Raw genomic sequence first — 15,348 nt, 5'->3', positions numbered from 1 at the left:
CGAAATCGAGCAAATTAAATAGACAGGCGAGCTTTGTTGTTAACTGTGAGATATTATGATTTATATGATATAAAAAGTTTTAAAAAGTTGTGAAGCGAGCGACCGCTTCTCTGAAAAAAGCCTTTTGTTGACATACAGAAAAAGCGAACACACATGCATACATTTTCGCTTTTATATATGGACTAGCGAGGGGTACCCGGCATTGCCTGGGTGTTTTTCGGGGTATGTGAAAAAAACCCCGAAAATGTGGAAAAAAAAAAAACGAAGCCTTCACGACGCGCAGTTGGAAAATAGTAAAGTGTTAAAAAAAAAAAAACAGGTGCGCGTTTTTGATTGACGTGACGGCGATAGGTATTCAGCATTTATTTTGTGCGGGACAGTTTTGAATGAGGTGAATAAATCGGTTTGTTTATTTTTAAAAACCCGCTCCTTGTTTATTAGGAGGAGCGAAATGAAAGCTACAGTCTGATATGACAAAGTCGACATTGAACAAACGTTACTTAGCTCTCTTGAGACAACTGGATTTCGGCCTGTGATTAGAGTCGAGTTTCGCTTTTTTTTATACCGAAAACCGAATGTAACGCGTGCTGATGCAGGAAATTTGGAATAATTAACGTTTGAAAGTCAATAAAATTAAATAGACAGGCGAACTCCGTGGGTAACTCTGAAATATTACAATTTATAGATGATATAAAAAGTTTAAGAAGTTGTGAACCGAGCAAAAGCGTACATACATACATTTTCACTTTTATATATATATATAGATATAGATATACACTTATGAACCCAAACACATCCTGCCAATAATGCGTAAAACATAACTATACAGCCAGAAAATCGGGGGGGGGGGGATCAAGAAGTTGTTGAACGGGGTTGACATGTGGTCTTATATTACCAGTAAAATTAAAATCTATAGATCATAACGATTTTAGGTAAAAAATGGAACCGGAAGAATTGGCACAGTAAAAATGGCACAGATAAAAGAATAGGAAAAAAAAGCACATCCAAAATTATGTGCAAAAATGTCACAATGAGTTTATCAAATCGTTATACAGTAAAACGATAAATTTGTCCCTCCCCCCCAAAGAAAACAACACTACAGCCTTATTTTAAAACTTTTATTGAAAAAAAAAAATCAATTTAGGTAACTTGATTATGTAGTAGAGCCAACATCTATCCAATGAAAGAAGGGTACAAAGTCGTAGCACTCCTTCTGAAGCCAATCCTGGGTCTCTTTGGACTTGTGGGCCGGCGCAGAGTCCTGCTGCCACACCCACGGTCTGCCAGTGGCCACCTGATTGCATCAGGGAATCACCATACACTTCAGCACATCCAAGTATACTTTAGTGTTGACTTTCAAGCCGACTTCGAAGATGTGAGGTGGCATGATGTGGCCTTCACTTGAACCCACACCAAACACCATAACTGTAGCCAGAAACTTTGTTTTCATCACCTTGAGCACGTCCCTGTTATTCATTACAATCCAGTGATGCATTTTGAGGGTGCTGGCAATGGTCCTGTTGTCATAACTTGAATCAGTAGAGAGCATGAGTTGTACAGTGGTGCATCTCTGATCTCACCCGAACATTGTATCATGTTACCACTTTCAGACATGATAGAAGGCTTCTATCGCTGTTAGAATTTGTACACAACTGGTCAATTACTAGTATGCCATTATTGAGATATTTTAAGCAATTTCAAATTTTTTTATACATATTGTGCTAAGAAGTGTGTTGAACGTTCAATCTTGACTGACGATTTCCAAGGACTTACACTGAAGTTAAAAAATTAAAAGAAAGAAAAGAGTTTTCTGTAATTCTTTACATTTTATTGAATTTTTTTTCTTACAAAAAGTTTTAATTATAGATGTTAAATATCTCCATTGTCAGCCCAAGTTTTGAGAATGTTCTTGACTGGGTCTCAGAAAAGAAGCAACTTTCATGAGAAAGGTTTGAAAAATTCCGTCAAGCAAGAGAAAAAGAATTGGTAAAAAGTAGAGTTTGTTCCAGTCTTCAAGAACTTTGGTCGTCTTTTGCAACTGGGAAGAAAAATAATTGGAGGGCAGAAACAGAATATGTACACAACCTTAGATTACCCCTCTCCCCACACACACAATTTATTTCTCGAGAGGTGCATAATTGAGCAACTTTTCAATAAGGTCGACGTGAGAGAGCAGCATTCTCCGGCAACAATATCGTTTCAGGCCAAGAGCATCCAGGGCATCCCTAAGAAAAGATAAAAAAAAAGGTTTCAGGACAATAACAACCATCAGACATCTTTTTTTAATTAAGACATAGTTAAGTTTATATATTGCTATGTACAGGATTCATTCCTAAACTAATTAACTGATCATTAGAAATTTTCGAACATAAGGTGCCGTTAATAAATTTTCAGACATTTTTTGTACAGGCATTTAAAATTGTAGATGCTTGAAAATTCAGTATGTTACAGCTATACATCTTATGAGCTGATTGGCCAATTTTTATGATTTCAGGTTCAAATGAACAGCTACAGCAGGAATTGGAATACACTCTACTAAACCCTGATTGTCACAACTGGTGAATTTTAAAATGCAATCTGGATGTGAGGACAGTTTAGAAGAACGGTGCGCAATAAAATTCTGTTTTAAACTTGGAAAAAATGCCACAGAATTGTATGGAATGCTTCAGGCTGCTTTTGGACCATTTTGCATGAATCGAGCATCAGTTTTTGAGTGGCATAAGAGATTCAAGAAAGGCAGGGGGTCTGTGAGGGATGATGAGAGGTGTGGGAGGAGTAAGGGAATCAGAACGCCAGAGTTGATTGGCCAAATAAAGAATTTCATGGATAAGGACCGTTGTGTGTCTATAGCAACAATAAGTGCACAGTTTGATGTCAGTACGAGAACTGTAAATGCAATTATTCGCAAGGAACGGAAGATGCGGAAGATTTGCATATAAAGTTTCTCCAAAGGTTGCTCAGAGAAGATAAAAAAAAAAAAAGGACATTGTTATGACAGAAGGGAGATGGTCGAGCTGATCAATTCAAATACTGCAGACCAAACCTTGCTCCCCATCACTTTTAGTTATTCCCTAAGCTCAAGGTAAACCTTAAAAGCTGTCATTATGAGACAATTGAGGAGATGAAAGAAGATTTGACAAGGGTCAGTGACATGCGCACACAAGGGGACTTACATGGGCCTTCTTGAAGTTGTTGGAACGGTACAATAACTGCATTGCAGCCGGAGCAGATTACTTCGAAGAGGACTAGAGTTTCAAGTGTGCACTATCAATAAAAGTGCCCATTCAAAAACGTCTGGAATCTTAAGGTACCTCGCAGCTGCTTGGCCTAAAGGATCCAAATGTGGTTTATATTTAGATTAATTTAGTTTTATGTAAAAGGAACAAAGAGATGGAAACCCTTTGTGAAAATTTGGATATTTGATTTTTGTGAAATTTTAATAATAGGTATTAGATGTCAATTAATATTCCAAATATCTCAGTATTTTAAGTTGAATAATATGCCCCCCCCCCCCTGAAAATTCAAATATTTCAAATTAGCATTGAATTTGAATTTAATTCATAATTATTAGACACTAAGCAAGATTTCCTGACTTTCATTCTTTCTTAAAACTTAAGTTTTAGACATTTTTTAAAAACCAGATATTCGGTGCTTGCCTAGATGAAAACACAAAAATAAAAAAAATTTGAATGATGTACATACCCGTGATTGAAAAAAAAATAAATAAAATCAGGTAAATTTATCAAATAATTTTGTTTTTAAATATGTTAATAGATTTTAATCAAAATTGAAATAAGGATTCTAGGAACAAAGTTTAGTATTATAAATTTACTGGCATTGCCTGTTCATAAAATATGCTTAAATATATTTTAATTTATGCAGATTTCGTACTTATACTATAGTCAATTATCTATTGATTATTATATTGTACCCAATTATAGTGTAAGGATTTCAAAAGTTAAATAAAATAAAACAATAAACTGACTTAAGCGCCATCAGCTAGAATTGAAACTAAAACATTTAGCTCTCAGGCATTATTTGTTACCATTTGAGCTAAGTCCACATGCATATTAATACTTTACAAATTAACAAACTTAAAAGTATAAGTCTATAATTGCGCATATGTAGAGGAGCATTAAGTCGACTTACATCTGTCAAATTCCAATTTTGACTGCTTAGCAGTTATTTTGACTGCTTAGCAGTTATTTTTACTGAATTTGTTCCACAGGTTCAATCCCTGTTATTTCAAGTTTTAAGTCTGTAGACCAAAGATTAATAGAGTAGTTTAGTAGAGATGTTCTGTACACACAAGGTCACATATCTCCATAAGGGACAAAAGTGGGGACAAAAAAAGCAGTGGGTGTTATAGGTTTTAAAAGAAAGATGTTATGTATAACGTTTTTGAATTTTTGAGATGAGGATTGGTTATTTGGATTCATTGGATTACTGTTCTCATCTTGAGTGCGATTTTCACAACGTTTCGGTCAATGTAACCTCCAGCTTTCTTCAGGTTATCTTGTCAAACTCCGGAATGTTTCTGTTGAACTCGGGAATTTGAACAGAATTTTGAGCTTTAATTACTTCATGGGGGTAGCGTGCTCTTGTTTCGTCAGATATGGTTGGATAGAGGTCCTAAGTAATTCGCAATTGTATTTTTTGGTCACCCACACTGAGGACTGAACCTTCAAGCTTTAGGAGAAGGTCACTTTTTATATAATTGATTTTACAACTACTCTAACTACTGTGCCATGGGTCCTTGCAGACAATTCTAATACAAATTTTAGGAGCCTTAAACAGGGCTCTATGAACAAACTTATCTTTAGTTGACCTTTGACAACTAAACATTTTTGCTTACTAGCTAAATAGAAAAGTTACTAGCCAAACCCACATGATTTTTAGAATATGACACAGATTTTTCTGGGTTTTTTTTTTTATCAGTGTAATTCTAAATATGCAGTAAATTTTATGTTGATACTTAAAGGTATAAACATTCTAATTTCTTCAGATATTTTTTTAAACAGCCTTTGTTTAAAAAGAAAAGAGTATATTGTTCTATTAAACTTTTGTTTAAATAATTTAATTGTTGGTTATATATATATATATATATATATATATATATATATATAAGTTGAAAAAACATTTTTCACTCAGTAGTGAACTTTGGAAGATTGTCAGTGAAAGAAATACAATCGCCAGAAGATAAGTGTTTTATTATTTCTAGCCGCCACTTTGAAAAATCATTCGCAATGTAAAGCCGTTAAATCTATTTTATTTCTAGTTGTAAATATCACTATTTTGACTTATCTATACAAGAAATAACCCCTTTTATTATTAGTGAAACAACCAACATTTATTTACAGGTCTTTGCTGGTCGCTCTCGCCCACTGTGCGTAACAGGTTTATCTTGGTCGTTCTGATGTGATCCCACTCACGGACTATGTGTCTCGAATACCACTTGTCCTTTTTATCTCCGCTGCCAATTGCACAACCAGCTTGGTCATTTGCATACAGCAGCTACTAGTGTTGGGACGATTAATCAGAATCAGGAAAATCGGAGCTTTTGGGGTATTGAAATCTGTATCAGAATTGGGAAAATTTAAGCCTATTTTCCGATGCCAAAACAGATTCCTTTATTTTATTTAATTTTGTTTTTATAAAACATCTTCCATTGCTTGTAATAAAATAAATCTTTGATTAAAACTTTCAGTAAGACTAAAATCTCTAGATCAGCCCCTCACAAGTATGTTTTTACGTTTGAGAAAATACATGCACATTTAAAATGTTTTCTTACAGTAATCGGCACAAAATAATGATTTTATAGTAAAATATTTAGAGATTTATAAAGAATTGAAATCAACAATTTAGTATAGAATCCGGGAAAAATATTAGAATCGTCCCATCATTAGTGACTACTGCTACTAACATACGCACTGTTACACTTCAACCTCCAGAAGTTGATAACTTCACAACTAAATTTTACCAAGTACTTTATCCACTATCCAACAGGTTATGGACTGCAAAATTTTACTAACAATTTTTTTTTTTTTAATTTATTGCTGCATTAAATAAATTCAAATAGCAATAAACTACATTTTGGGGTTTGAATTAATTTTCAATTGCCACAAAACTCACCCCTCTGTGTATTCAACTTGGAGCAGGCCAAGGTAAGCCTCCCATTTGTTGCCAATCACCTTTCCACAAGTGAAGCATCGGATTGGAATGATCATGTTGGATTAAACGAAATGGCACACCTGTGAAAAGAAACGCAGCTGAAAATCATTTTATTTTAGAAAAGAAAAGATTTGGGCAAAATTCAATGAAATCGTGTGTTAAATTTAATAAATTCCTGTTACACACACATCTGTAACGTTACCCAACACATTGTAGCCTCTGTCACAAAGTAGACAAAGAATAGAAAATAACTTCATCTTGCTTTTTTTTTTTTGTTGTTGTATAACAAGGTTCTATGGGTAAATTTATCCTTAGTTTTCGTTTACTAGCCAAATAGAAAAGTTACTAGCTAAGCCCACATGATTTTTGGAATATGACATCTTTGTTCTGTGACGATAATGTACATAACATTTTCTTTATTTTTTTGATAAGTGTAATTCTAAATATACAACAAGTTTTATGTTGATACTGGAAGGTATAAACCGTATAATTTCTTTAGATGTTTTTTTTAAACAGCCTTCGTTAAAAAAAAATATATATATATATATATATATATATATATATATATATATATAGTTCTATTAAACTTTTGTTTAAATAACTTTTTTTTCTTTTTTTTTTAATAAAACAAAGTTAAAAAGATATTTTTCACTCAGTAGAGAGTTTTGGAAGATTGTCGGTGAAAGAAATACAATTGACAAAAGATAAGCGTTTCATTATTTCTAGTCACCACTTTAAAAAATCACTCGCAAATGCGACTATTTCACTCGCAATGTAGAGCTCTTTATAACAACATTTAGTTTTCCATTCTCCTGCCACGCAAAACTTTTCATTACGTCTGTGACGTCACCCACATGAGTCTTCTCGAACATGTTCTTGCCTTTTTATAGTCTTCTTTTTTTCTTACCGTGACGACATTTCAAATGAGTTCCCATAGTTTAAAAATAGTCGAATTTTACTTATAAGATTTTGCTTTAAAAAAAAAAAAAAAATTTGAATGAAATGGAAAAAAATTGTCATCGTCCATTACTTACTGGACAATATAAGCAGAACATAGGCTTCAAATAAAAAAAAAAAAAGAAAAAGTTTTACACTTTGGATTTTACAAGCAAATTTCCAAAAAGAACTTTTGTTTTAATTTACAATATATTTATTGATCTTTATCTTCAATTTGTGATATATAAAACTTTGGTACATAAATTAATTATTAAAATTTTAATAGACATTTCAAAATGGGGGCGAAAAAAAAAAACATTTGTCTAAAATATTATATTCGGTTTATTGGAAGGAGCATAAAATTTCACACTGACCCTGAAAATATCGTAAAAATTTAACCAATAGAAAAATTGATAGATAAAAAAAAATTAACTCGTAAAATTAAATTGATTTCATTATGTAAAAAAAAAAAAAAAAAAAAAAAAAAAAAAAAAAAAAAAAAGGCTGCATGAAGGCGCGCCGGCACTTTGTAAATACTTTTTTAAAATATAATATTTCTATTATTTTTTTAAACAACTTTAATAGTTTATTTTGGAAGTATATTCCATAAAGAAAATAAACAACCCACTTTTAAGAGAAATTACGAGTTTTTTATATTTTATTCGCAGTTTCGTGTTAACAGTGTCAAAAATTGACCCAGAATTCCGATACATCTACAGAATCACTCGGCTAATTTATGCTTTGTACAAACAAGGTTTTTTGGGTTTGTATTACTGTACACAGATTCGAAAAAGTTGTCAAAAACAAATATATAACAAATAAATGTTATCAAAGGCAAGATAAGTTACTTCTCTGCCAAACTGGATATATTTTGTGTTTTTATTCAATGTAACATTTATTCAGCTCGAAAAACAGTGTTTACCGATGTATTCGAAAATTAAAGACGGCGTCTCACACCCTCTTTAACACCGTAAGTTTGGAAAAGGTGTTATAAATAATAAACTATACAAAATACGATTAAAAACTCGCCGAATATATGTCAACCTATGTCACGGTAATATATATTGAGCGAGTTTTTAACAGTATTTTATCCGGTTTTTTATTTATAACATCTTATCTCACACTTACCGTGTTAAAGAGAGAATAAGACGCCATCTTGAATTTTCCAGCGGTAAACACTGTATGGTTTTCGAGCTGAATAAACATGTTACATTGAATAAAAACACGAAAAATATATCCAGTTTGGTAGAAAAGTAACTTATCTTGCCTTTGATAACATTTATTTATTTGTTTTTTGACAACTTTTTCGAATCTGTGTGTCTTACACCTAGGTATCTCTACTGTAGGGGTGGGACTTATTTACTTGTCGGGGGTAGTCACGTCGAGGAGATACAAGTGCTTGCAGTTCAGAGCAAAAAAAAGTAATGGCGAAGTTAAAATAACAAAAAGATTGCACAGACTAGATAAGTGTGAAATTGTATCCCCACCCCCGTTCTTAAGTCATTTTTTTTTCTTCAAAATTTTGGTACATTTTTGCTACGTGCCTAAGCGTAAACACCCCAACCTCCCCGTGTTAAGAACGGCGTTCGGAATAACCCTGCCCAACCCCAAAAGTCATTCTTAACATGGGGAGGTTGGGGGTGTTTAATACACTGAGGAGGCACGTCGTAAAAATTTAACCTTTTTAAATGTTTTCATCTAATGGAAATAACGTGGGGTTGTTTTTCTTTTAATAGTCGCGTAAAAACTACACTTTGTATTATTAATGTTATCAACTTCGTCATGTTAAAAAAATCGCAGCTTTTTTATTTTTTTTATTAATATATATATATATATATATATATATACACACACACACGTGTGTGTTTGTATTACTATACACTTCGATTTATGTACGGGCAAAAATGGGCGGACAAAGATAGGGGGACCTAGTTTTGAAAGCCTATTTATCATAATTTTTTTGTAGGTTTCCGACTTTTTTATTGCATTTGAAAGATTAAGGACTAAACTTAATTTCCAAAAGGAAAAAAAAAAAAAAAAAAAAAAAAAAAAAAAAAAAAAAAAAAAAAAAAGGGTTTGCATTACTGTACACACAGATTCGAAAAAGTTGTCAAAAAACAAATATATAACAAATAAATGTTATCAAAGGCAAGATAAGTTACTTTTCTACCAAACTGGATATATTTTTTGTGTTTTTATTCAATGTAACATGTTTATTCAGCTCGAAAACCATACAGTGTTTACGGCTGGAAAATTCAAGATGGCGTCTTATTCTCTCTTTAACACGGTAAGTGTGAGAGAAGATGTTATAAATAAAAAACCGGATAAAATACTGTTAAAAACTCAGTTTACAGTTTCTTCCCCAGAAGTGCAAGTCTTTGGAACTCCCTTCCGGTATTCTGTTTTCCCAACTGCACTGAAGTTCAAGTGTAATGTGAACAAACATCTTGCTACTCATCTCCCTTCATAATGCCCCTGCAAATTATGTCCCCGATAGTAGCCTCCCTACTTTAAAGTGGCATTGTGCCTTGTTTGGGGTGAAAATTGAATTTAAAAAAAAAAAAAAAAAACATGGACACGTGCGTGAAATTATAATAGTTTCGTTGAATGGTTTATGTTTTCTCACGGATAAAAGTCACCCCAAAAAGTCTTTCCGTAAAATCAAAAAAACAATATTACGGAAATTGTGAAATAAATATGAAAATAATTAATAACATATCGGGATTTTACTTACCAACAACTTAAAAACAAACAACGTGCGTAAAGGTAAAAATAATAATAGGAAGTTTTGCGCATGCGCAGGAAATAACTTCCGTTTTTTTTGTTTTTTTTTTTTTTGCCACCCTCCCTACAAGGGAAACAACTTTTGCATTCATAAGGGAGATAATCTTATTTATATAGTTTATTTGTCTAAAAAAATTTAGTTTTCAATTAAAAATTGGGAAAAGAAAAAAATTTTCAACAACAAACTTAGGCACAAGGCCCTATAAGAAATTTGGGAGAGTGCAGGAGGGTCTTTGTGACTAAGGTGAAAAAATTAACAGATGTAGACTTTGGAGTCTTACTCTTGACTGGCAACATTTACCATAATACCTCATTCACTCCGTGGATTCTAATCTAACTAGTGATACCCCAGCGTTTGGAATATTGCGCTAAGGGCAAAAGTGTAGAATCAGTTCTAATATACTTTATAGATTTAGGTAATTTTCATTTAAAAAAATGGCATTTTTTGTCCTAATCAAGAATGTCCTTTTAATGAGCTGAATTATTCCTACATTAAAAGCTGACTTTGTGTCCAATTCTTTCTTCATGGGAAGGCAGTCGGGTTCTTATCCAGAATTCAAATTATTTAAAAAAAAAAAAAAAAAAAAAACAGAAAAAAATCTTTATGATTACACGTACCCGTCACGGAAAAAAAAATCATATTCCAAAAATTACGTAAATTGATTAAGTAGTTTTGTTATTTTATAAATAACAAAACTATTTGATAAATTTACATGATTTTCCGTGACGGGTATGTGTAAAGATTTTTTCTGTGTTTTTTTTTTGTTTGTTTTTTGTTTATTTTGATAATCAGTTTTTACGATTTTTAGTGATATTAATAGTAAACTGTAGCTATTACACATCTACCTATCTGGAAAAGTTCTTTGTGGTTTTACTCAATTTAAACCGTTTATTCGGTTAAAAAATAATGTTGAGCGTTATGTGAGAACTAGAAAAATGTAACTTTGATAAATAATTTCTTTGATAAAACTACTTGATCAATTTACATGATTTTTGGAATACGATGTTTCCCTTCCGTCACAAGTACGTCCATCATGCATATTTTTCCTTGTTTTTAGATCTGGGTAATTCGAATTGAGTTGTCCCACCTTATTTATTAAACATTAAATAGACAGGCGATCCCGGTTGTTAACTCGTAGATATTATCATTTAGTTTAGGCGCGATATAAAAAGTTTTAGGAAGTTGTGAGGCGACCGATCAGTTCTCGGAAAAAAACCTTTCTTGGACATACACAAAAACGCACGCGCGTGCGCGCGCGCGCGCACACACACACACACACACACACACACACACACACAAACATTTTCGCTTTCATATTTATAGATGAGATTTTCATCCATATTTTCCATTCCCCAATCTAATTATGGCATCCGGTGTTATCAGTAAGTCCTGAGAACATGTACTAGAAAAAACTATTGGAAATGTTAGATACCATTCACTATGACTCTGCAATTCCTACCTACATACCTAGAAAGTGAAGGTGTTAAACCTGACATAGTGATCTTTTTTTTTTTTACATGGAAGTCACCACTTATCAAGGCCCGGAGGCCACTCGGGGATAAGGGTCATTGTGTGTACAATAATCAATGGGACAATATCTTAGTAATCGTTAGTAATGGAGATCTGATAAAGTGTCTTACTTAAGGGGGGGGCGGTTCAACAGGAATTTGTTTATGTTGGACTTGAAGACATCCAAGTTGTAGTCAGGTGGGAAACAGGCAAACGGAAAAAAGTTACACAGGCATGCACTTCAAAGAAACTATGTTCATGGAATCTACGTTTTGATTTAGGCACAGATAAAGAATGGGGAAAATTACTGACAGTGGTTTCAGCTAGACGGGTGTTTATTTATTTATTTTATTTTATTTTTTTTACATAGGCATCACCACTTATCAAGGCCAAGAGGCCACTCGAGGATAAGGGTTTATCGTGAAAGATTGGAGCTCAGATAAGCATTTCCTGGGGAAATAATGATAAAACAAAGACAGGCTCGCAATGTCTTTTCTGTGGGAGAGAGGTTGCAGGGAAGAGAAAAGAGCATCCCCACTAGGCTATGAAGTCTATTTTGTACTCTGTCAAAGCAGGATAGACTGTTTTTAGCAACTCCTGCCCAGATGTGGCAGCAGTACTCCATCCTTGGACGTATTTGGCTTTTATATAGATAGAGAATTCCATCAGCAGTGAAATATCTACTGGAGCGGTAGAAGGATCTCACAATTTTTCCAGCGACCTTACCAACAGATTTGATGTACGTGTTCCATTTCAGATCAGGAGTAAAGGTGAGATAAAAGGAAGAAAGTAGCAACCCTAGTTGAAGTTAATATCCCTGGCTTAAAAAGACCTGAGAGAGAGGTTCTGGATATGACCTTAAACTATATCCGATGGTGAGGCCCCAGTTTGCAGGCTTTAGGGAGTGTGGAGCCACCCTTTAATTGCCATTGCTCCCAGGTCCACTCTGACCCGGAGTGGTAGTACCTGTTAGGGTTCCAACTATGGGTTAAATAGAAACCGACTTGCAAAAATCAAATATATTCTATCAAAAGAATTTTCTTCAAAATCACCGGATTCCGCATTAAATAACCTGGAAAGGGTTGATATGCCGTAAAACAAAAACAACCAACCAACCAACTGTATTTTCTTTACTTTTAATTGCTGCCATTAGTGCCAATTTGAATAAGCACCGAAAAAAAACTTATCAAGGAAGGTAGAAGAGTAACTTATCTTGCTTTTGGTAACATTTATTTATTACTAGCAGGACCTGTGTACAGGCGTTGCCCAGTGGAAGTATGCCCTCCACCCCGCCTGTATAAAAAAAAAAATTAACCACTGTTGTTAGTGGGAGCCCCTACTGACTCAGTAAAATAGCAAGCATTGGCGCCCATGGTCAAAATGAGTGTAGCATGGTGAAGTACTGACACATTTCAAACATATATATATATATATATATATATATATATATATATATATATATATATATATATTAAAGTGTATAACTTCCAAATGATAGCGTCTTTTTTAATATGATTTGTTCCGAAAAAAAAAAAAATTTTTTTAAAGAAATGTTGTGTAAATAAGATTGTTGGCAAAAAAATAGTTTGTTTCATTTCGTTCAATAAACTTTCATATTTGTGTCTTTTTCAGCATAATAATTTTTAAAAACGCAACTATTTGGAAGCTAACCTCTTCAATTTAGTCACGAGTTTACATCTTCAATATAACCATATTAAACTTCTGTATTTTTTGTCTTTCCTGGCATAAAAAAAAATCTCGAAACTGAGTAATTTTGTTTATGTTTTGATGAAGATGTCATCATCATGATAAAATAATTGCCACATTGAAAAGGGGGGGTTGGACATTAGAAGCTGCTGCCACAGCTGCTGTCAACAGTATGTAACATTTTGCATTAATTAGTTGTGTAGACTTTATTAAATCTTGTTTACCTGCTAGGACCAACCATTGTGACGTCAACAGAGAAATAATGAATTGGCATTCACAAGAGCTACAGTTGGAGAGATCCTGTCCTTCTGTATCCTATCATGTACTCCAGATCGGAAAATAGATACTCAGCAAACCTTTAGATGTATTTATATTTTCAGTTTGGAGTTAGAGTGGTTGAGCAAAGTGGATCAGTTTGATACCAAATATGCACACACAAGTTTGAGTCTCAAGGGTTTCTCGACCTCACGTTATAATTTAAGGAGAGTAGAAAGTTAATCTTGCTTTACTTTCGACAGCTGTATAATTCATGCTTCCCTTATTCCATCCTTTAGTCCTTACATGCCCGTATATTATTCCCAAAATAATTCCAATACAATATTTCCAAAATAAATTCCATATATTATTCCCAAAATCATTCCTGTATTTTATTCCCAAAATAAATCCTGTATATTATTCCCAAAATAATTCAAATATAATATTTCCAAAATAAATCCTTGTATATTATTCCCAAAATAATTCCAATATATTATTCCAAAAATAATTCCAATATATTATTCCAAAAATAATTCCAATATAGTATTCCAAAAATAAATCGCTGTATATTATTTCCATAATAATTTAAGTATATTATTCCCAAAATAATTCCCGTATTTTATTTCTATAATAATTCAAATATAATATTCCCAAAATAAATTTCTATAATATTCTCAAAATAATTTCCATATATTATTCCCAAAATAATTCCAGTATAATATTTCCAAAATAAATCCCTGTATATTATTTCATAATAACTTTAGTATATTATTCCCAAAATAATTCCCGTATATTATTCCCATAATAATTCCCGTATATTATTCCCAAAATAATTCCCGTATATTATTCCCAAAATAATTTCCGTATATTATTCCCAAAATAATTCCCGTATATTATTCCCAAAATAATTCGCGTATATTATTCCCAAAATAATTTCCGTATATTATTCCCAATATAATTACAATATAGTATATCCCCAAAAAGAAAAAAGGAAATCATTTACAGGAATGACTGATGTCTTGTGTAGTACTATGAGTTCACCCTCCTGAGCCATTGCCCCCCCCCCTCCCTGTTTTTGGAAGGGGGTATGGGAGTAAGTTTATTGCTTGCTGACTGAGGCGCCCGTACTAGGGAATACCGACGGTGCTGCCCAATTTGCTCCTTCTTTTTGGTGTGCTGGCTTAACTCTCCTCCTACCTTTTGACCTTGTTTCACATCTTCCTGCGGTGAGAAGAAAATAAATAAAACCTTAAGTGCAGGAGTTGATGATTCAGTGCGGGGGGGGGGGATAGTTTTAAAAAAGTTTTAACCTGATTAGTTTCAAAACGTTTCATTCTTATAAAAGAAGTCAATTTTAATTTTTTAAAGTGCTGACGTCTTTCACGATGAACACCCGACCCTCTCTCTCGCCGGCATTTTTGTTGAGTTATGTTTTTTAATATTTTTTTATTTTGCACTTGTCGTAATTAAGTGACTCTTTTCGAAAACAATAACCTATGAGTTAGCCACGTGGTTACAAAATGCTGGCGCACTGTGACGCAAAGAAAATGATTCAATTTCGTGAGAAGAAAATGAGGGTTACGACAAATTAAGGCACGACAAAGGTAGAACAAGGCACAACAAATGACTATTGTTGATTCATGCGGTATTTAGGCACGTCACTCGAGCAACCTGGGATTCTTATGTCGAAAACAACATGAAGCAACTGATTTTAATTTAGACGGACTGTCATGTTTTTTTTTTTTTGGTTTTTGTTTGTTTATTTGAGGCGGGGGTATTTTGCCACTAAAAAATTTTGTTAAAAAAAAAAAAAAAAATACGAATCAAAACTAAAAAGATAAAAAAAATGTTCCCCTGTAGGACTGACCTGAGTCACCCCTAAAAGCCAAGAATTGGGACGAAAATGATACTATTCCCCAAGAAATAATAGTTTCTTAGCCCCTCTCTTTCTTTTTCTCATAAACCGGACACAAACCAGAAACTGC

The 15,348-nt window shown here is 33.2% G+C and overlaps 1 protein-coding gene across 1 annotated transcript; it reads right to left on the bottom strand.

Annotated features, from left to right (window-relative positions):
* Positions 1-1,806: 1,806 nt before the first annotated feature.
* On the bottom strand, positions 1,807-9,952 carry LOC145266545 (DNA-directed RNA polymerases I, II, and III subunit RPABC5). Its single transcript, XM_080122318.1, has 3 exons — positions 9,842-9,952; positions 6,133-6,251; positions 1,807-2,225 (listed from the first exon to the last, which is right to left on the bottom strand). The coding sequence occupies exons 2-3, from the start codon at positions 6,225-6,227 to the stop codon at positions 2,117-2,119; spliced, it is 204 nt and encodes a 67-aa protein (XP_079978444.1). The 5' UTR covers positions 6,228-6,251; positions 9,842-9,952; the 3' UTR covers positions 1,807-2,116.
* Between the last annotated feature and the right edge of the window lie 5,396 nt (positions 9,953-15,348).

Source organism: Euprymna scolopes, chromosome 41, assembly GCF_053919585.1.
Source record: "Euprymna scolopes isolate OS-2025 chromosome 41, ASM5391958v1, whole genome shotgun sequence".
NCBI classification, from domain to species: Eukaryota; Metazoa; Mollusca; class Cephalopoda; order Sepiida; family Sepiolidae; genus Euprymna; species Euprymna scolopes.
Note: the sequence above shows the minus strand (reverse complement) of the source record. Positions and strands in the feature narration are given on the sequence as shown.